The following is a 22,710-nucleotide window of genomic DNA, read 5'->3' on the forward strand; positions in this document are numbered from 1 at the left end:
TTTAAGAGTAAAAAAATATGATCTTGTTTTTAATTACATAAAGGAAACAAAGCAATTGTAACAAAAATACAGAGCTTTGGCGTAGTGAAAGTCAGTTCAGTTTTTGTTCAGAGTCTGAAACCCCAGTATACGAATATGCTTTCCCCAGTACAATCCGGTCACGGAGCAGCTTGAAAAAGGCATAGTAATTACTGAAAAGGATGAGGGCTAAAGAAATGGTATGATGCCACTTCTCTGAAGATAAAAGCGAATATAGCTGGTAAAAGATGAGAAATCCTTCCAGTGTTGTTAAAATGTTCAGAACTCGTAGGGGGTTACTGAAGAAAAACTGGTGGGGAAGAAAAAGCGAGACATAAAATAGAAAATGTGTTTATTTTTTACAGGTCTAGACAGAATATAAAAAGGCATCACAAAGTTTAAACAGTTTGCACTTTTTTTTTTTTTTTAACACAGCAACGTCAGTGGAAGGACATCGGGGCTGCAGCTTGACAGTCATGACATTATCTTGAATGTGGCTGTGACATGCTAGAAGATGATTTTTAACCATTTCCATGCTAAAGCCCATTTTTAACCCTTTCCATGCTAAAGTCACAAAAGTTTTGTGCAAGCGCTGCTTGAACCAAATTTTGCTACTTTTTTTTACACCAAAAACTGGCGTAAAACACTCAGTAAATTTCCCCCTATTAAGCTTCTATGCAAAATTGCATAAAGACACTGTGAGTGTAAAAACACTGGATGGCATTTTCATAATGTTCCAGTCATCTACGTTTTAAATGTATATGAATATGTATTTTTTATACCAATGGAAGTCAATAGTAACAAGATAGGCATCTACTTGCAGAATTTTGTTTTCATAAACTGTAAAACACTTTCAATCACCTTCAGCAATCCTGATCGGGAAATAGTCAGTATTTATGCCCCATTGGGTACCAGGTATTTACTCCACTGAAATCTTCTAATCCTAAGGCTGGATTCACACGAACGTATATTGGCTCGGTTTTCACGCCGAGCCGATATACGTCATCCTCATCTGCAGGGGGGTGGGGGGTGGAGGATGGAAGAACCAGGAGCGGGAACTGAGCTCCCACCCCCTCTCCGCCCCTCTGCACTATTTGCAATGGAGAGAGGCGGAACAGGGGCAGGGCTAATTCACTGAACTTAGCCCTGCCCTCTTTCATTGCAAATAGTGCAGAGGGGCGGGAGCTCAGTTCCTGTTCCTGGCTCTTCCATCCCCCCCCGCAGATGAGGATGACGTATATTGGCTCGGCGTGAAAACCGGGCCAATATACGTTCGTGAATCCAGCCTAAGTAGGGCTTTTTTATATGCTGGTAATGTATAGTGTTTGCAGCTCTGACACCTCTTCTGCTAGTACCTGCATTAAAAGCAGCAGGCACGTTCAACTAAACATACAGTTTATAGTATGGCAGATAGAGCTCTTTCATATATTGATAATCTACTTATTAAATAAAACTGGGCAATATTTTCAAGGATTATTTTCCAGGAACTCTGGAAATATAGTGGGAGGCAGAAGCAGTGTGTGGGGATTTCCTTACACAAAGAACATGACTGACAATGAGAGCAGATAAAGCCCCACTTCCTGTCAGAGAACACAGCGCAAGAAACAACTGTGATCTTATCACTAGGATGTTACCCCATAGACTGCACAAAACGATTCTGAAACGTCAGAAGTTTACTTATTTGTCTGGTGATGTGCTACAACAGTTTGGGCAGAGTCTTTTGTGTATCAATGACACTTTTCTTTATATATAAGAAACCAGCATCTCCTTTTAAACTGAAAATTTGAAGACCAAAGTTTAACAACTTACATGGAACCGAAAATGAGACATATCTGAGGGAATTGCCACATTATAGTGACCAACCGCTTTGTAGACATTCTTATTGTGTTTTACCAACACGCCTTGAGGCCACATGCACTCCTCCATCCACCTGCAAAACAAAACATCAATGGAGGAATAAGCTTATATACCTAAAAGGGTAATGCGAGTTGCACTATAAAAACAGTCCAGCAGGTTCACACCCTACATGGTCAAATTAAAAGTGGTTCCTGGTTTAGTGCCCAAAACATTCCCCGACAAGCAGCTAGTTGCAGGAGGTCCCCACAGTCTTCTGATATTTCCAAACAAAACAGAATTTTTGTCTTCACTGTAGGACGTGGAGCAAATAGTGCACAAATGTGTAATGTTCTTCCAAGTAAGTGACATTGGACTGTCATTTATATAATATCCTTGCTACTTCTTTTTCATTTTTTAATTATTCTATCCTCCTACGAGCGCAAAGAATTTTCCCACGTATATTCTATTTCTTGTTACAAAACTCCGTATGGAGTTTTGGTTACTTTGCAGCTCTTCGTTCGATCTCATGTGGATGCTAATCTAGCATAGGAGGAAACCTCCACGTTGAATAGGACTACAGGTGTGACACTTGGTCCATCGGGCGCAGGTGATCACACCAGGAGAGTCCATCCATTTACATATATTTTTCTCTAATTGTCTTGATTTATCCCTGTGAGGCGCTTTCCAAATCATTAATTTTCATTTAATCTGATGCCTCATGTCACCGATATTGTTATTCTTGAAAATCACAAATTTTAAAAGATTAAAACAAAAAAAAGTTCAGCATATGAAAACTAAGTATGGATTTACATCTGGCATAATTTTATGCCACTAACAAATCCATCACACAATCTGAATCTGTTACATGTGGATTTTGATGCAGTATTACCATGAATTTCACTCTTTGCAGTGCTTAAGAATATGTTTTACACAGTGAATGCTTGCTACAGAATTTGCTGTTGAATGCATGTCGATTCCCTATCAAATCTGCATCCCATCACTGTCAGTGGTAATCCACACTATAGTTTAGGGTTTATTCAGACATGCATATATCGGCCGGGTTTTCATGCCTGGCTGATATACGCTGTCCCTTTCTGCAGGGGGAGGAGGTGGGACGGGTCAGGAGAGTAGCGACATGTCAATTATTGATGCCGATTCCACACAGTTTCCAATTAATATCGAGAATTATGCAAGCAGATTTGCCTGTTAAAAAGGGCTAAATCCACAGAAAAATATTTGTCCATCTGTGGATTTCTGCCGTGGTCTTTAGAGGAGGAATCACAAGGTCCACATCTGATTCCTCCATCTGAATATACCGCAAGAGTGAAATCTGCAGCAAATTTGCAAGTAAGACATTATACACCTCATGTGAATCGGCACGAAAGGTTTTCCTTTAATATGGCTGTATACTTACGAATGTTGAAGCATGTTGGAGCAGAGCGCCGGGTCCACTTTCTGCCAGCAGCCAAGGTGAGCAGCTGCTTTATGCAGAAGATCACAATACCGTGCAGGCAGGAGATGCTGCGTGAGGATTACTGAAGTGCTTAGGGAAACTTGAAGAAAGAGTTCACATGACCAACGCTTGTCATAATATTGTGTGCTCTATATAAAGAATCAGAGGGGAAAAAAAAGTACAAAATAAGATATAAACACACAAACCACAGAATAGTGGGTGTCTTAAAGGAAAGAGGGTGGGGGCTGTGTATAAAGTGTTGATCTTCTTACACTCTATATTTGCATGGAAAAGCTGTAATAAATATTCTACCTTGACAAACCACACAGGCACAAATGCCACGTAGTATGCAGATAGCATAGAACTAAGCAGCACCTCCCGAACACGCCAATTGAAGTCCAGCTTCAAGTAGTGCACCTCACTGCGAATTAGATCTGGAGACAGGCAGCAGGCATGTGTAGGAAGCGGATCGGTGCTGGGCCTCCACATGTGTTGCAGTACTGTCAAGTAATCACGACCTGACTTATCAACAGACCCCAGATCTCCACTAACACGTGTGTTGGGTACATGGGCAAAAAGGCTTGACCGACGAAAATCATATCCCAGGTGCAGAAATGGGATATACATTCCAAATCTGGAAAAGTGAAATAAAAACAGAAAAAAAGAAAAGCTGTGTTACCTAACAGAATAATTTAAATTTATGATACAAAAGAGCCAACGTGAAAATTAAATAATCAGTTAATACATATAATAATAATAAACTAATGGTGATATTGCGCAAAAAAAAAACAACTACTGACAGAGCAAATTCTCCTCTAGATAATCCAGGCCATGTTACTGAATGAAAAACTAAATACTCTGCTATCTGAAAAAAATAGATTTAGAGTTTCTGTACCTTCAACCGACTACTTACGGATAGCATAAGAACAGTAGGTTGAGGAAGGAGTGTGTTCTGAACAACAAGATTATGGAGCGACATAAACTCCATCCTGTTCCTGTTAGAACGGCAAACCGTGTGGCCACCAGAAGCAATGAGTGCGGGAGAGAAGACTTTCCTCCTTGTGAGGCCTAAACAATGGGAAACAAACAGTCATCTGTGTGGACAGAACTTTTTCCGGACTAAAATCCTAATGTATAGCAGACATACCTCTCGCACAATTGCTGCAATTAATCTTCGAGCTAGCACGATTGTTGTTAAAGTCAGCACATTAAAATCTATTAGATGGAAGTTCTACAAGAAAGAAAAAAAAAAAAAAGAACATAAGAAGAAGCACAAGATTAAGTTAAAACAAGCAATTTTCACAAATGAATACTAAATCTTATTGTGCATTTTAAGGCTGGGTTCACACAGGGCGGATTTGTTGCGGTTTTGCTGCATTTTTTCCGTTGCGGTTTTGCTGCAGAACTACTTCTGTGGCAAAACCGCTTCAAAAGTTAAAGGGGTTGTCCCGCGCCGAAACGGGTTGTTTTTTTTTTCAAGGAGGAGGGGTTAAAAAAGAACACCGCACAGCGCTTACCTGAATCCCCGCGCTCCGGTGACTTCTTACTTACCTGCTGAAGATGGCCGCCGGGATCTTCTCCCTCGATGGACCGCAGGGCTTCTGTGCGGTCCATTGCCGATTCCAGCCTCCTGATTGGCTGGAATCGGCACGTGACGGGGCGGAGCTACACGGGGCGGAGCTACACGGAGCCGGCATCCTGCACGAGCGGCCCCATTGAGAAAAGAAGAAGACCCGGACTGCGCAAGCGCGTCTAATTTGGCCATTAGACGCCGAAAATTAGGCGGGCTCCATGGAAACGAGGACGCTAGCAACGGAACAGGTAAGTGAAAAACTTCTTATAACTTCTGTATGGCTCATAATTAATGCACAATGTACATTACAAAGTGCATTAATATGGCCATACAGAAGTGTATAGACCCACTTGCTGCCGCGGGACAACCCCTTTAATTTTGTCTTGCGTATTTTCTTGCGGAAAAATCCGCCCGTGTTTTTTTCCGCAGCGCTTTTTTACATTTTGCAGCGTATTTTGCTGCGTCCATACAGGTCTGTGGACAAAAAAGCGTTGCGGAAAAGTCAAAAGAGCGGACATGCTGCGTCTTCAAAAACCACGCCGCAGTTGGATTTCCGCACTGCGGCTGTGCGGAAAAAATCCGCCCTGTGAGAACAGCTTTTTGCCCAAACACATTTGTGCTGCATTGCACTGCAAACGCAGCGGTTTTGCCGCAGTGCGGATATGCAACGGCAAACCACAGCAAATCCGCCTTTTGTGAACCCAGCCTAAATGTATGGTTTATAATAAACTGTAATTTTTTAGGCCATGTCCACATTTTGTGGGATTTTTTTGGCTGTAGATCTCACTGCAAGTACATGGCGAATCTGCAGCAAAATATGTATGTAGATTTAAAAATATGCAGTATGCTTGTTATCTTACCAATTTTTTTCCCCCATCCACACGTATTATATTGTAGTTTGCTGTGTGCAGTCAGCCCCATAAATCTGCGTGTGTGAATTCACCCTTAATCTTTAAAGTTGTTGTGCCATGATTGCAAGGTATTCCCTAAAAAGAGGGCTAACTTGGAGGTCCCAGTATTCAGACCACTAGCACCTCCACCAATCCCTTGAACAAGGCCCTGGTGTGTTCTGAAGTGAAGGCAGCAGAAATTGCACATGTGCATTGATGCTCCATTCAATTGTATGGGACCGCCAGAGAAAGCTGAGCATCTAAACTTTGTTATCTTTGGCGGTCCCATTGAAGTGAATGGATATAGAAGAATCATTTTAATACAGAATTGCCAGGAGAACTAAATGGCTTTTTTAATTCAAACTAAGCTGCTTCTCAAATTACTGAGAGCACAGGCATACATCTGTTTGCTTACCTCAATCTTGAGATCATAAGCTCAGTGAAACGGGTATTCATCATGCGCATGTTCCCTTTTAGTGGACACTGTGCAGGGCCTTCATCATCAAGTATTTTTGTAATGTTTGGTAACTAGCTTGTTACCCAAGTGCTGGCTACTCACCAGAGAAGTATGTGAAGGTGGGTGGGATGGTGGGTACCACCAAACACTCTTGTAGATATTGATGTAGTGCACAAACAAGGCAATCAGGTGACAAAGAAACAGCTGTAGCTCAAACACTAGATGGCGGTCTGCAGGCAGTTCAGGGATCTTACAATGTTGCAGAGGTACCACTGTCTGTGCTGCAAGAGGGGGACTTGACAATCCAGTATTGGAACTACTCCTAAATGGAGAATTTAAAAAAATGTAAAACAGCATTTCCAAGCACTAAACGTAACCAGGAATAAAACTTTAAAGTTTTTTTTCTTTTTTTATCTGACAGTTTTGCAAACATAAGGTTCTAGCCCGACAGCCCTAGTATGTCAAATGCACTAATTCCAAAAGGGTATTCTTGAGAAAAAAAACCTTGAAAAGTCAATTCGCATGTAGTTGAAATATCCTGCACAGAAAAAGGAGCATGTTGCAGACTGTGAACTCTGCAGCACACTCATTATGTTGCAGAAAAGCTGCACATTTTTACCAGATTTCCCGCTTTACATGATTAGGCGCTGTTCACACAACGGCGTTTGCCGCAGATTCCATATTAATTTCACGTAAAGTAAGTGTCCTATTCAATTAAATGGGAATTACCACCAGAGTCTATATGGCGCACATCTGAAATATACATGACGGAAAAACAAAACTTCTTGACATAGATTTCATGTTGGGTTTTCTGCACTTGCATTCGCCACATTTAAGGCTCATCCACCTGTGACAGCTGTAATGCAAATCCACTACAGGAATCTGCATTTCCACTGATCCTCAAAATTGTTTTTTCTAACAGATTTTTACCATGTGGATATAACCTTAACCCAGCCATATGGTTGCATTATCAACTAAACACAGCATTCGTAACACAGCTATGTGCCAGTCCCAAGCCCGATAAAACTGGGAGCGATGGAGGAAGACGTGGTGACCTACTCCACTCTATACCACCAAAATACTTTATAGATTGGATCAAAAACACATTTAAAGATATGGTGCTAGAAGGTAGGCCTCCCTGGCTGGAAAGCACCTACAATGTTATCAGGGCAGAGCAACGGCGCGTTTCAAGTAACTCGGGAATTTGTGACGCAGGCAAGGGTAACCCATTCAGGTGCCAGCCTGCTGATGTTGCCTGCAGTATAAGAGACTGCCTGCACTTTACTAAATGCATAAAATTGGAAGTACATGTAATGAACATTGTTCTTTATAATGTCTGATTTGCCAAAGTGCAACAATTAAACATTGACCTTTGGGGATCAGTAAACTTCATTGGACAGGGAGCAGATACGGTACTTTACCAGCGGCGATTTCACACTGTACTATTCAGGAAATTAAAAAGTCCTTAGGAATAGTGTCGCCTTCATCGTGAATAAAAAGATTAGTAAAGCTGTTCATGGTTTCCATGCCATTAGTGATAGAATCATGCCCATCTGCAACAGCTGAAAACTTTGCGCCATATCTGTAGTACAAATTTATGTCCCTACCACCGACGCAACAGATAAACAAATCGAAAAATTTTATGCTGACGTCCAAGAAACTTTGCAGCAAATGTCATAAAAGGACATTGTTTACATCAGCAGCAATTGAAATTCTAAAACTGGCGCAGAAGAAGAAAACACTAATAGTTGGGGAATTCGGCTTAGGAGAATGAAATGATGCCAGGGACAGACTTTTCCAATTTTGCCCAGAAAATTGATTAAAGATTATGAACACTTTGTTCACATGACCAAAACATCACTTGTACGCCTGGACGTCTCCTAACGCAGTTCACCGCAATCAAATCAATTACATCTTGTGACCCCAAAAGTGGGAAGTTCTAGCAGCAAAAACGTTCCCAGGCACAGATTCTGGTTCTGATCACCAACTGCTTGTTGCCAAAAATCAAACTACGTTTCTGAAATCGCAAACAGCAGCAGCATTGAAGTTCAACACTGACTCAGTGCCTCTCGCTTATGCAGTAAAAGTAAAGAATCCTTTCAAATTGCTTAATACCTTTGAAAAAGAGCCAGACGAACTATGGGAGGCAATGAAAAGCATTACAATCTAAATAGCAAATGAGAATATACAATGCAAGAAAGCAACAAGAACAACCACCTGGCTATCAGCAGACACCATCTAAATCACCAACATGCGACAAGAAGCAAAAGCTACTGGAAATAGGGACAATTTCCAGTGACTAAATGCCCTGTTTCAGCACAAAGCGAGGAAAGACAAAGGACGGTTTTGGAATACACGCTGCATGGAATTGGAAGACGCAAACAAAACAGGACATACGAGAGAGCTCTTCACTCATGTTAAAAAGGCTTGTGCTCCTTTTACATTGTGCATTTCAACCTTAATTTTTGATCAGAATGGCAAATAATTCCACAATCCTGAACAAATCAGGCATAGATGGCGGAAATATACAGAAGAACTCTACACAAACTATCCTGGAAATCATCAACTGCAAACAGCAGAACTAACAGAATTAGAAATCGATATTCTGGAGGATGAAGTTGAGTGGGCACTTACCAGCTACCAAATTGGATAGCTCCTGGAATCTGTTGTATACCTGCAGAGCTGCCCAAGCCCCTGCCAGTCCAGATGCTAACAGCACTCTGTCGCAAGATTTGGGAAACCAAATCATGGCCAAAAGATTGGGCAAGGTCTGTTTTCATGTCGCTCCCCAAAAAAGGAGACCCAAGAGAATGCTCAAGCTACCGCACTAATAGCGCATGTGAGCAAAATCCTACTGAAGATTATACAAAAATGCATGATGGGGATAGTGGAATGAGAACTCTTCGATGCACAAGCCAGTTTTCACAAAGGAAGAGGAACAAGAGACCAAATTGCAAATCTCTGAAGGATCATGGAAAATGCCTGGGAATACCAGAAAGAGGTGTAATATGCTTTATTGATTACAGCAAAGCCTTCGATTGCATTGAACACGACAAGCTGTGGCCTAAGACAAATGGGAATCCAAGGACATCTGGGGCAACTCATACAATTGTTATATGTGAACCAAGAGGTTATGGTCAGGACCGCCAATGGTAAAATGGAATGGTTCAAATTTGGGAAAGGCGTATGCCAAAGCTGCATCTTATCCCCTACATTGTTCAACCTGCATGCAGAGGGGATCTTGAGGCAATGCAATTTAAACAAATTCAACATCGGAATCAAGATTGGTGGAAGAAACATCAACAATCTCAGATATGCAGATGATACAATCTTGCTGGCAGAAAGTCAGAGAGATCTTGAACGAATACTAAAAGTTAAAAAAGAAAGTGAAAAAGCAGGCCTGTACTTAAATATCAAGAACACTAAGATAATGCTAACAGTTGGCGACGGTACAGGAAAAAAATCTAAATCAATAATGAAGAGATTGAAGTAGTTCAAAACAATCTTCCTCGGATCGAAAAGCGACAGCAATGGAGAATCAGGACCCAAAATAAAATGATAAGTCATGCTAGGTCACAGCACAATGTTACGTATGGGTAAGATCTGGAAAAACAAAGACATAAGCATTGTAATGAAATGACGGATAGTCAACACAATCATCTTCCCAATTACAACTTACAGCTGTGAAAGTTGGACACTAAAGAAACAGTCCTGAAGAAAGAATGTTGCCTTTAAACTTTGGTGCTGGAGACAATTCTGACAAATTCTTCGTACCGCCAAGATCATGAACAAAACAGTCCTGGACCGCATCAAACCAAAGATTTCATTGGAGGGCAAAATTACGAAACAGAGACTCTCATACTTCAGCCACATAATGTGAGCCAATTCATTAGAAACATCTATAATGATTAGAGTGGCCAAAGAACGCTCTGGCTTGATACCATCAAAGACGACAAGAAAGCGATGCAGAGCAGATCCGCGTGGAGAGCGCTGATGCATAAAGTGTCCGAGAGTTGTTCCCCACTAAACTGATACAAGATAGAATATAACCTTAGGGTGAAAACTCGCTGCAAGTTCACAGCACAGTCTGAGGCAGGAAAATCATACTTGTACGAGGATTTGATAATTAATCTACTAAAAGATTTTATTATAACAGGATCATTATATCTATATACTACAGCTTTCCCCCTTGGTTGTGCCAGTGTCTAATAGACAACCCAGCAATCAGATAGGCATACTCATGTGAGGGCTACAGTTTCATACAGGAGCACCTGAATACAACGGAATATGGATCAGACCCTAGTGGAGAAATTCCAAAGGAGCTGTTCAGTGCTTCATACTAAAGAAACAGATCCAAAGTCCAATAAAATATTTGGAAAACAAGCTTACAACTATACTTGTTGAAGATAGCTTATGCTTTACAGAATGTAAGGTATTCTAAAATGTAACCTAGTCTAATACCGAAAAAAAAAAGACCTATAGCTAAAACCACATTCATGGTCCTCATCTGTTCTCTATGCTCAATAATGCATCTTTATTCTACAAAAGTACTACAACACAAACTAATTTGTTTTTTACCCTGTAACCCGATATCCACTCGTCCTTTACTCATGTGAGAGTATACAAATGCTCAATATTACATTACATATATTTACTATATAAAAATTATCTGAATAACTTCTGGTAGACTCTTAGGGTGCTTTCAGACATGCTGGAATATTCCACAAGATGCTGCAGAATACTCCATTGTACAGAAAAATCTGCACTGAAATCTGCATGTCTAATGTGTGGCTTTTGGTAAGGATTTGAAAATGGCTTAATTGTGCTGGTAATTCCATGTTAATATACACATAATGGCCCAATGCCCATGGACGGATGTTTATCGCTGCAGAATTCGCGGCCAGATGCCCGCCGCGAATTCCGCAGCAATGTCCGTCCATAGACATGCCATGTTAAAAGATTCTTCCCTGCAAACGAGCGGAAATCAACTGCGATATTCTGCTCGCGGGAAAGAATTGCAGCATGTTGTATTCTGTGTGGAGAAAAAAAATAAAATCACACGGACTGCTTCCATTGATCTGCGTCATGGCCGAAGCAATGGCAGCGTCATGCTCTGCGCATGCGCGCCAGCCGAGACACTTGCCGCGGATCCAGACAGGTAAGTATAAGGTCTCTGAGATTTCGTAGTCGGAATCCGACTCCGCTGTGGGCATGAGGCATGCAGATTTTTGTGCAGATTTTGACGGTGGAATATATTGCAGCGTCTTGCAGAATAGTTCTGTGTGTATGTGAGAACACACACTTTTGGCTTTTGTTACTACCAAAACTACAACAATTGTGTCGATGGCTACCAAGAACCAATATTTAGCCCCTTTAGTTTTTCTGCTTCTTGACTACACCAATGAGTTTTTTTTGGGGGGGGGGTGGGGGTATAAAAAAAAAAAAAACAATTGTACAGATTGTACCAGAGTCACTCAAATGTACCTGTGTTCTTTATAATCAAACCTGGACAATATAGACATTTGATATGCTGCATCCAAGCTGAGGCTGCTCTGCTTCATTTTACTTAAAGGGAACCTGACACGTCCCCACGGCACCATAAACTAACTTACAGTGCTGTTAGGAGATGCGACAGGGAGCCGGGTGAAGTATACTTTATACTCACCCACTTCCTTGATCCAGCTCCGTCACCCGGTCAAGTAGACATGCAGCACGAAAATCTGTTTTCAGAGTCCTGTGCACATGTTCTGCCATAGACTTAGAGAGCCTTGTATTAGAGAGCGCACATGGGACTCTTCGTTCATCTATATACCATAGTATATCTATGTACCATTTTTCCCTGTTCCCCAAAATTACCTTAAGATATTTCAAAGATTGGTTACCTGATATACTTAGAAGGATGAAGGGGGTCCCAGAGTTAGTAATGCTACATGACATCGGCATAAGTCAAAAGGCTGGTTAGGTGTGCTCAACATAACCAAGTACTATCAGGTGGTCCAGATGGCTCTCTACCACGTTACTACTGAGCCTCCTCTGTGGCTCTCAGTGGAAGCCCTGTAATATCACCAACTTTTGCCATCTCAGCGGTCATTTATTATGTGTGTCATTATTTGAACTTTTCATTGGTAAAAACCTTTCTAGACCTGCAAGAGTATTGTTTTTCCAGTACTTGCAAATCAAGTATTTTCTTTTGTCCCTCACCTTTTCTCCTCATACCATTTGAGTCTCGTCTTCTAGATGCACAATCACCTGGGATTATCTCTCAGTACTGGTGCATTATGTCTCCACCGGAAGCATGGGTGGAGATATGGCTTAGCAGGGTTGAGATGGAGGGGATGGCCATGTGACACCCATAGGTGCCGATTGGCAGATGGGTTCAGCATCTGTGCTTGCCTGTCAACCCCGCAGCTGTCATGCCAATTCCCCTGTAACCATGTCTGCTGCCGTCTCCCCTGCCGACCCCGCAGCTGTCATTGCTGCCGTCCCTGTTATGACTCTCCCCAGCAGCAGGCTCCCAGCATCGCAACCCCACAGCTTTCATTGCTGCCGGCCCTGCTGTGCCTCTCCCTGGCAGCAGGCTTCCAGCTCTGTGAACCCGTAGCCGTCATTGCTGCCGGCCCTGCTGTGCCTCTCCCTGGCGTCAGTCTCCCAGCTATGTAACCCCGCAGCTGTCATTGCTGCTAGCCCTGCTTTGCCTCTCCCCAGCGGCAGTCTCCCAACTCCGCTGTCACTCTCTTGAATCTGACTGCAGGCAGCATGCTGCTCATTCGCTGCCGCCTCCTCCCGCTCTGCCGTGCTCACACTGCCGTTCTTACCAGTCCTGCTGCCGGCACGTACTCCTGCTTACACTGGGACTTCTCCTCCACAGGTTCTGGAAGGGCCTAGGCCACTCAACCTGCTGCAGCCGCTCAATTTCCTGGGCATCCAAATAGTAGCTGATGCTCCGAATCCTGTGCCCTCACTGCTAGCAGACTGAGAGGGCAGCTAATCAGGAGCTTTGTGGAATTAACCAGGGCGTTACCTGTCACTGTGTCGGTCTCCACCCATACTTGTGGTGGAGACATAATGCACCAGTACCTTGTCTTTCTTCTATATTCTTATCTCATCCAAGCCCAATTAACCTGCTATTTCTCGCCACTCGCGTATTCTCACTGGGTTGATTTTCTTAGTTGTGAAGCAAACTAGAGCAATTTACTAACGAAAACCTGTGCTTGATGCATGTCATGGTATATGGTCAATGAGAAGCTGACAGCTAAATTGCTGGATTAAATGGAGACAATTTCAAGGATTTGGTCCCCATGCATTGATTATATTAGTTTTAGGCAGTCCTCCTGATAGATGGATATAATTATTTGCCCTGCCATTGTTCACCTTTCCTGATCTCTTCTTCTGTCTCTACGCTTGTTTCTTCTTATTTCTTCCTATATAAAAGGCGCCTTTGTGCTCATGGATGGTTTTTAGTGCTCATATGTAATGCTTTGGCTTCACCGATTCTACAAGGGCTGGTTTGGTTCATCCAGCGTCCCGTGGTTGGGCATCTTGTTATCTGGCTTGGTGCTAGATTGAATGATTCTATTGATGTCACAGCTAAGTGTAGCTTGTCAGAGTTCTGTATTTCAAACCTGCGTACAGGTTCCTCTTTTTTGCACACGGTTTGCACTTCGTTGGTGTTTTGCAGATGTATATACTCCACTGCTGTTTGTTACACTGCTATAAGTGTTTTTCTACTGTTGTAGAATTCTCCCCTGGGGGGAGGGGGTTGTTGGAAGCTTATAAACTCAACAAAACTTGTAAATTTAAAACTAATCTTCTTGTTACACTTCTGTTGAGTTTGCTATATGCAATTTTGTTATTCTTAACTCCCTGGATTATTTGGTGACCTCTAAATAAATATTGACCTTATAGGGGGTTCGCACTCAAAAAAATATTGTTCATAGACAAATTCAGCCCTTAGGCCCAATGTCCACGGGGAAATTAGATGTAAAAAATCTGCACGGGTCTCCCGCATGCATGATCCGCACCCGTAGGTCATTAAATACCTGCGGATGTCATTTTTCCCTCGGCGTGCGGATCGCACACACGGGAAAGCACCCGGAGCATGCTCCATTTTCTGCGATCTCCTGCACGGACGGCTTCCATTCAAGCCTATGGAAGCCGTCCGGATCTGCAGCACGTCCGCAGCTGACACTGCATCCATGCTGCAAGAATGCAGGCGATAAAAAAAAAAAAAAAAAAGCCGAACGCATCAGCCATGCAAAAGAAAGAAGATCCGGCAGCAACAGAGGAGAGCCCCGCAGCGTCCCAACAGGTAAGTATAATGTATTTAAAGGTCTCATGTCTGTGGGCTGAGTGGAATCTGCTGCGGGATTGTGCACGGGAAATCCGTGCAGGCCTGAATTTTTTCCGTAGACATGAGGTCTTAATTATGAACATTTTTGTATTTATACTTATTAAAAAATGTTTCCATCCCCAGATATTCCAGAACTGATGTTAGAATAGCACCACCTGATGCTTGTATTGAAGAGCCTTTCTGTGCCAGTCTACCTCAGTAATTGCTCCAAGGTGGTCACACCTGCTCAGTCTTGCTTCTCTCTGGGTATATGGAGGGATCCCTGGTATGGTGAGCGTCTGCTTCTGAAGTTCCAGTGTCTCCTCTGATATCATAAGAGATGCTGAGCAATAGCAGTAACACTATATCAGCCTTATCACTTGCTCAACATCTAGCCAGACAAGCAAAGTAATCACAGGAGCTTCCCAAGCAGCCATTCACACCATGGATCCCTCCAAATACCCAGAGAGAAGCAAGACTGAGAAGGTGACCACTTTGGATCAATTACCCTGGTAGACTGGCACAGAAAGGCTCTTCAATACAAGCATCAGGTGGTGCTATTCTAACATTAATCCTGGAATATCTGGGGATAGAAACTTTTTTTAATAAGTGTAAATTCAAAAATGTTTATTATTATGGGCTGGATTAATCGATACAGTATTTTTCATGGGACAATCCGTTTGAAGCATACCCACTTTCAGTTAACTTTATAGAATAAGCTGTCTTGTGTGTACATGAGCAATGACACCATTTCTAGCCATTACATGACTTGTACATTGCAATTTTCACTTGTTTTCTCCTCTGCAGGCTCTCTTTAATTTTCAGTTTTCTCTGAGCTAGTAGGTAGAGACAAGCCGTTATGATTAGAGATGAGCGAACCTACTCGGCCACACCCCTTTTTCACCCGAGCGCCGCGATTTTCGAGTACTTCCGTACTTGGGCGAAAAGATTCGGGGGGGGGGGGGGGGGGCGCCGTGGGTGAGTGGGGGGTTGCAGCAGGGAGTGGGGGGGAGAGGGAGAGAGAAAGGGCTCCCCCCTGTTCCCCGCTGCTACCCCCTGCTCCGCCACGCCTCCCCCCGCATCTTTTCACCCGAGTACGGAAGTACTCGAAAATCGCGGTGCTCGATCGAGTAATTACTCGAAACGAGTACGTTCGCTCATCTCTAGTTATGACTACACATGGTGAAAAAGCAGATTTTGCTTTAACTCTCTGTAGCACACACAGAGAAATAAAAGCATCATGGAGGACATTATACAGCAGTACTGAGCAGCGTAGATGTGATTCCAGTAACTGTAGCAGAGTAAACATTTAATATTAACTGCAACCACATCTCTGTGCCAGTCTCTCTGCCTATGTCTCCTTTCTTCTCTTCCCCAATCATAGACTTTTATGGGCAGCATGAGAGAGCAGTAAAGACCCCCCACTTTTTGTTCTCCATCTTGGTATCCATACAAAACAATGATCTATCAATTAGATGAAGACAGAGAAAACTATAATCAGTATATGCCTACTACAGATTTACCTAGTATTGAATATTTCCATTATCTAGGTCTTGATATAAGGTTGTAAAGTTATTTAGATATTTGTATTGGTACGGCAAGCATTATGTTTAATTAGACATTCCCAGCTTCTTGATTATACGCATGATTAGTAGCTTTGATGGGTCAATGATGTCATATGAGACTCAATTTGCTATTTTTAATCATGGAATGTACATGATCCTATTGAATGAAATTGTATGATTTCCAACCTGCAGCTCTAGTTCTTATTTCATATTGTTGTCTTATAATACATGCTTATATTCGATGGCAATGTGAAATCGGTCTGATAAAATTGGATTTTATTTCTATTTTCTCTGTTTCAAATTGTTACAGGAATAGTTGTACTTCACAGAATGTTCATGATAGGTGATGCAAAGTATATACATTTATCTAATAAAACAATGTCATCAATATAGGGGGGGTGTTGACAGCTAATATACTGTACATGCCACGCGGTATCGGGAGGTCTAGTCACATGACAATTTACATCACCACTCAAGACATTCATAACATGCCCATATGATGTATAGATGAACACGAGTGGCTAATGTCTACTTAAAAGTCCATGGGTTTTTAGTCTGAAACGAGCTGTGATTAAGAATGCATGTTAAGCGTCTGAAATGCGTAAACGGTCCTGTCCTGCTGTGTCCAAAAGGTGCCTTTAATATTGATTTACAAAGTTTCAGTTTTCTTTGTCCATCTGATTGTTGAATCATTGCTTGGGATGGTTACACTGACACGTGGTTGGAGAGGGATCCCTGCAATCCAACCAGGAGTGGTGAGCTGGCGTTCCTTTTTCTTCCTATCCGACGTGATGTCTCCGTTACTAGAGACAATAAAAAGGAGGCACAGCCCTCCACATCAGAAAAATGGATGCAAGCCTCTTTATATGGGGATAGTCCTCATTACTAAAACTCATACCCAAACAGAAAAAGGAGTAAGAAGATTATTGCTCTGTTGTCTATACTAGAAATTGAGTCCACTTAACAACTGGTAGTGAACATCAAATTAAAATAAAGGGACCCCCAATGGCCAGCACTTTAGAGCAATTTTTCAGCTGAATACATCATTTTAGATACATAGTTTGCACTTTTGATAGTTATTGCATTGGCTATCAAATAAGCACAAGCTTCTTCAAAGTGCAGTGCCCATTTAAAGGGAACCAGTCAACAGGTACATGCTGGCTGAACCACAGGAAGCATGAACCTGGGACTGGTCTGCACTCGTGTATGTGATATTCTAATAAGGTAGCTGGAACAATACCTCTGCAGCGCCACGTATTGTCATATTCTGTAACGCTGCAGCGTTTGACTAAGAAGGGCCCATACACAAGCAGGAAAAGAGCTGTCACTCTAAATGAGGGGGGCATCAAGAGGCTCGCACGGCCCTGCCCCTGTGAATGGGATCCCCCTTGTACATTCCTGTCCAGGGCTCATGATGTCTCATGATAAAATATGCAGAAGGCCCCAGTGTTTTGATGCGCAAATACTAGAGATGAGCGAGTATACTCGCTAAAGGCAATTGCTTGAGCAAGCATTGCCCTTAGCGAGTACTTGCCCGCTCGAGACTGCAGGTTCGGGTGCCGGCGCGGGGGAGCGGTGAGTAGCGGCAGTCAGCAGGAGGGAGCGGGGGGGAAAGAGGGAGAGAGAGATCTCCCCTCCGTTCCGCCTCGCTCTCCCCCGCAGCCAGCACCCGAACCTTCTGTCTCGAGCGGGGGAGATACTCGCTAAAGGCAATGCTCGCTCGAGCAATTGCCTTTAGCGAGTATACTCGCTCATCTCTAGCAAATACGTATGTTTCGGGTAGTTGCACTAGCTCATTCAATTCTATGGTCTATTTTGATATGTTATATGCACCAAAATTGGACACACTCGGTATTTTTTTTTTATATGACCGAAAATCGCACGAAAAATGTGAATGAACCCATTGAAATCAATGGGTTATATTCACTGCATATTGCACACTTGAAAAATACACAGCCTAGCCGCACCTGTGCGAATGAGCCCCAAGATAGAAAAATCCCAACATATCCTATTTTTGGCTGATTCCTGTTCAAAAAGCGTCCATTTCCTTTGGGTGTGTGAAAAAAAAACCAAAATATAATTTCCATGCAAGTGTGTGATGCTTCCCCCCCCTCCCCCCATTTTAACTATTGGAACAACATGTGATTTTTTCACGTGCGTAAATATCACATGTATAGTGATGTGATGCAGTTTTAAATCTGAAATGCACCAAAATTGCAGGAAAAAAATAAATATGTAAAAATGCAGGTTTACGAGTACAACATGGCTTTGATTTTCTTGCCCCTGTAAATACAGCCTAAGGCCTCTTTCACGCGAGGGGGTTCATTTTTCGGCTAAATGCATTTGGACGAAAAACGCTTGAACGAGAAAAAGCTGAAACCAAATCGCGGCTAAATCTCGACCATTCACACAGCCGGGAGCGGCATATAGACGCCGCAGCCTGGAATTCCTTCAGCCAGCATAAATACTTCAACTGACTCAATAAAGCCACTGCTAAACTCCCTCTCTTTACTGGTAGCTCCCATAGAAGCCTATGGGAGTGGCCGTCCGACCGCGGCAGAAAGATAGGCAAGACCTATGTTTTCCGTCTGCGTCAAAACACTGGCCAGCGTATTCGGCCATGATGTCCTATTCTAGCCGCAATGTTTTGACGGGGCTAGAAAGCGACCATCTGAATGAATGCATTGGAATCCAATGCTTAAGATGCTTGCGACTTTAAGCCAACGTCTTATTGCGGCAAAATAGCTGCGATAAAACGCTTGTGTGAAAGAAGCCTTAGGCTGTCTCCGGTTTCCCACCAGCAGTAAGCAGACCGCTACCAGTGTCACAACTATTGAACAAACAGGTCAGTAAGTTGTTACCAGCTCACATTAGTTGACTAAACTATTGGCCAATACCTGGTTCTGGACCTCACTCCGCTCACAGTAGGGGCTCCTCCATGGACGGCACCACCTGCAGATCCAGGGTCACAAAGGGGAGTGCGGCAGTACGATGTGCGATTTGGGCCCCGACGGCCCCCAGCCATATCTGGGCTTAGCTACCTCAGTCACAGACAAGACATGTATGGTTGATGGACCAGCTGTTGTACAAAATACACCACATATAAAGAAAAATATTACATACGAGATATTACCTGTACAGATTTCAATGGAAAATCTATGAAAACCAGTGTTTCCCACTGTAATTACTCAAAGACATCATTCACACTCCCAAATTAACTATTTAATTGCCCCTTTTCTAATGCCTGCATGCATGCATGCATTTGGACACCTCCTGGCAAGATGCCCCCTGCTGCCAGCTCTGGAAGGAGAGGAGCTGGGCAAGTAATGTTTAGTAGCAATGTGTACCTGCAGCATGCAGGGGGTACGTGACGGGTCATGCCATGGCGCAACCTTACTTCTTCTTTAAAAACCACGTTAGACTTTCACAACATTTGCACTGATGAATTCTGTTTTCCTATGTTGCCATGGCAACAGGAAAACAAAATGCCAGTCAGCGATAGCTCCGTCCTACGATGAAAACAAGGGCCACCTGACGGACCCCACCGAGTATAGAGGGTTCTGTCATGCTGTCCGAGGACACAAATGAAACTGAAACATGCATTAGACAGTTACGCCGGTAGCTCGCAGGCAATCAGTTACATTGCCGTACGCAGTTTCGCTCACCTTATCGTGTCGTAATCGTGTAATCCGCTAGCACAAGATAGAATGCAGCATGTTGTATTTTGCCGCCTATATACAGATAGAGCCCATTGTTCTCTACTGTTGTGTATCGATCTGCAGCCCATACGCATGTATATGTGCACACGTGTCATCGCCAAGCGACGCCGCAGAAAATTTATAGGAAAAACAGATGTACTGCACATGGCCGTCTCTGTGAGTACGCAGTTCAAATTTGCCACCACACGCAGAGGGATGGCCGGGTTCACAGCTGTATAAGGTTGCGGGTACCCCCACGGCATTTTGCACATATGGCCGTGTGAGCTTGGCCTTACCTAAAGATTACCAGACAATAACCCTTTAATAGCGCTCAATGCAGTAAAACAGACTGATCAGTACCCGCCCCTCCGCCAGTGTGATCCAGCGCTGCAGCCCCGCCGTGGTCCCCATGTCTGAAGTGATAGCTGATGTCACCGGAGGTCAGATGACTGTGGTAACCAATCAGAGGCTGCACCATCGGCGCTCACATGCTGGGCATCATGATGCCAGGAGAGTCGGATAGTGATGCTGCAGCTTCTGATTGGCTGCTGCGGTAACCTGCCTTCCAGTGACATCAGCTGTCACTACAGACATGGGGACCACGGCGGCTGCAGCCCTGGATGCTGGCTGCGGAGGAGAGGTAAGTGCTTATCAGTTTATTGTACTACAGGGGGCGCTACTAAAGAGATGTTGTCCGGTAACAAAGTGTTTGTCCTCCAAGTAATCCATTAGGGAACTGCGAACAGAAACATCCCCTTTCCCAGCAGGTAGTAGTAAAACTAAAGTAGGCATATAGTAACGTATAAAAAGCCCCCACTACCTGCGCGTGGCCGCCGCGTGCCCCCACTGCCTACCCGTGTGCCCCCACTACCTACCCGTTGCTGCTGTGTGCCCCCACTACCTACCTGTGCCAGCCGCCGCTGCTGTGTGCCCCCACTACCTACCTGTGCCAGCCGCCGCTGCGTGCCCCCACTACCTACCCGTGCCCACCGCCGCTATGTGCCCCCATTACCTACCCGTGCCCACCGCCGCTATGTGCCCCCATTACCTACCCGTGCCCGCCGCCACTGCTGCGTGCCCCATTATCTACCCGTGCCCGCCGCCGCTATGTGCCCCCATTACCTACCCGTGCCCGCCGTCACTGCTGCGTGCCCCCATTATCTACCCGTGCCCGCCGCCATGTGCCCCCATTACCTACCCATGCCCGCCGCCACTGCTGCGTGCCCCCACTACCTGCACGTGGCCGCCACCGCAGCTGTGTGCCCCCACTACCTATCCGTGCACGCCACCGCTATGTGCCCCCATTACCTACCCGTGCCCGCCGCCACTGCTGTGTGCCCCTACTACCTACCCGTGCCGTGTGCCCCCACTACCTACGTGTGCCCACTGCTATCTCTGGGGTCCACCACAGACATAGCCCTGTGACAGCTGCTGTAGCTACAGGGGAAGGAAGATCCTGCAGTGGAATTACTTCTAATCTAGCGTTTCCACTGTAGCTTTTCTGTGCACTGATATGCAGTCAGCAGGGGGCAGCTCCGTGCAGCATGCGGGCTCTGAGGGGCGAGAGGCCGGCTGAGTGCCCAGTAATGATGTATCACAGCGCGCCTCCCACAGCTCGGACAAGTATATACCGGGGGGCAGGAGGGCAGCACCGGACACATTCAGGCCTCGTTCACCTCCCTCCAAACACACTCACCACTTCTCTCCAGCGGGCGCGCGCCTTGTGTCATAAAGCGCGAGGACGCGCAGCGAGACCCAGTTCGTAACGAAAGCGCGCCGGGGTGCGTGATGACGTCACAGCCGAGCACAGTGCGCATGCCCGGCTGCAGCCCAGTGGCGCTGGTGCGCGGGAAGGGAGTGAGTAGCTTGTGAAGGGGGTTCACAGAAGGACCTCGTTTTATTTTGGAATGTGAAGTAAACTAAATTCGGGGTTCCTCCCATCTATATGTGCACAGCCATAGTGTGGGCGTGCTGAAGGGCTCCTACTCACTTGTGCTTTTAACATTAGAAAGTCCCATTGACATGTGCGTTAAAAAAACGCAAGTGGGTAGGAGCGCTAATACCAAGTATTGTGGGTGCAATACCCAAATGTCGTGCCCGCTGTGAGCAGAGAGGACTGGTAATGAACCGCTTAAGGCGGGTTTGATTTGCAGGAGATCCTTAAATCAAAGCGCTCAGAGGGAAACATGGGCGTCCGCAAATTAATTTAACCCCTTAGTGATCACACTTTTTTGTTTTTTTCCATTTTGTTTTTTTCCTCCCCCCCCCTTTTAAAAAATCGTAAGTCCTTTATTTGTCCATCGCTGTTGCTGTATGATTGCTTGTTTTTTGTGGGACGACTTGTATTTTTCAATGGTGCTATTTAATGTACCCTATAATGTACTGAAAACTTAAAAAAAAAATTCTAAGTGGTCTTGTCTCTACGGCACACAAACTGCAACATAAACGACCTGATAACTTTATTCTATGGGTCAGTACGATTACTACCATACCAAACATATAGGTTTTTCTTGCTGTACTACATTTTTTTTTTTTTTTTTAAAGATATTTCATTTTTTGAAATTATTTTCTGTCTCTATCTTCTACGCACAATAACTTTTTTATTTTTCTGTCGCCGTAGTTATGTGAGGGCTCATTTTATGCGGTACGTTCTGTAGTTTCCGTTGGTATCATTTTTGAATACATGAGACCTTTTGATTGCTTTTTATTCGATTTTTTTCTTGGCAACATGGTGACCAAAAAAGCGCATTTCTGGCGTTCTTTATTTTTACGGACGCAGCAATACCAAATACAAATTTTAGATCGCAGCACCATCTCCCTCCATGCACGTCCTTCAACGGCATGATGTAAAAAGACAATAGGGTGGTCACTAAGTGGTTAAACATGCAGAT

The 22,710-nt window shown here is 44.0% G+C and overlaps 1 protein-coding gene across 2 annotated transcripts; it reads right to left on the reverse strand.

Annotated features, from left to right (window-relative positions):
• Positions 1–21,615, reverse strand: TMEM39B (transmembrane protein 39B). 2 transcript variants are annotated; one of them, XM_066575009.1, is made up of 9 exons: positions 21,516–21,615; positions 19,019–19,200; positions 6,330–6,549; positions 4,455–4,538; positions 4,221–4,375; positions 3,620–3,941; positions 3,269–3,456; positions 1,828–1,948; positions 1–328 (listed from the first exon to the last, which is right to left on the reverse strand). In XM_066575009.1, the coding sequence occupies exons 2-9, from the start codon at positions 19,144–19,146 to the stop codon at positions 92–94; spliced, it is 1,455 nt and encodes a 484-aa protein (XP_066431106.1). In that variant the 5' UTR covers positions 19,147–19,200; positions 21,516–21,615; the 3' UTR covers positions 1–91. The 2 variants fall into 2 exon arrangements, with proteins under 2 accessions (XP_066431106.1, XP_066431107.1); XM_066575010.1 differs by lacking the exon at positions 21,516–21,615 and adding an exon at positions 21,197–21,217.
• Between the last annotated feature and the right edge of the window lie 1,095 nt (positions 21,616–22,710).

The sequence above is a fragment of the Eleutherodactylus coqui genome, chromosome 1, assembly GCF_035609145.1.
Source record: "Eleutherodactylus coqui strain aEleCoq1 chromosome 1, aEleCoq1.hap1, whole genome shotgun sequence".
NCBI lineage: Eukaryota > Metazoa > Chordata > Amphibia > Anura > Eleutherodactylidae > Eleutherodactylus > Eleutherodactylus coqui.

Excerpts from the sequence above, each read along its gene's own strand:
- TMEM39B (XM_066575009.1), bottom strand. The coding sequence starts at position 19,146 with ATGGCTGGGGGCCGTCGGGGCCCAAATCGCACATCGTACTGCCGCACT. Across the intron at positions 3,942-4,220 it reads CTACTGTTCTTATGCTATCC|ATTTGGAATGTATATCCCAT; the intron begins GTAAGTAGTCGG and ends TCACTTTTCCAG. Across the intron at positions 329-1,827 it reads TGTCTCATTTTCGGTTCCAT|TTTTTCTTCAGTAACCCCCT; the intron begins GTAAGTTGTTAA and ends CTTCCCCACCAG.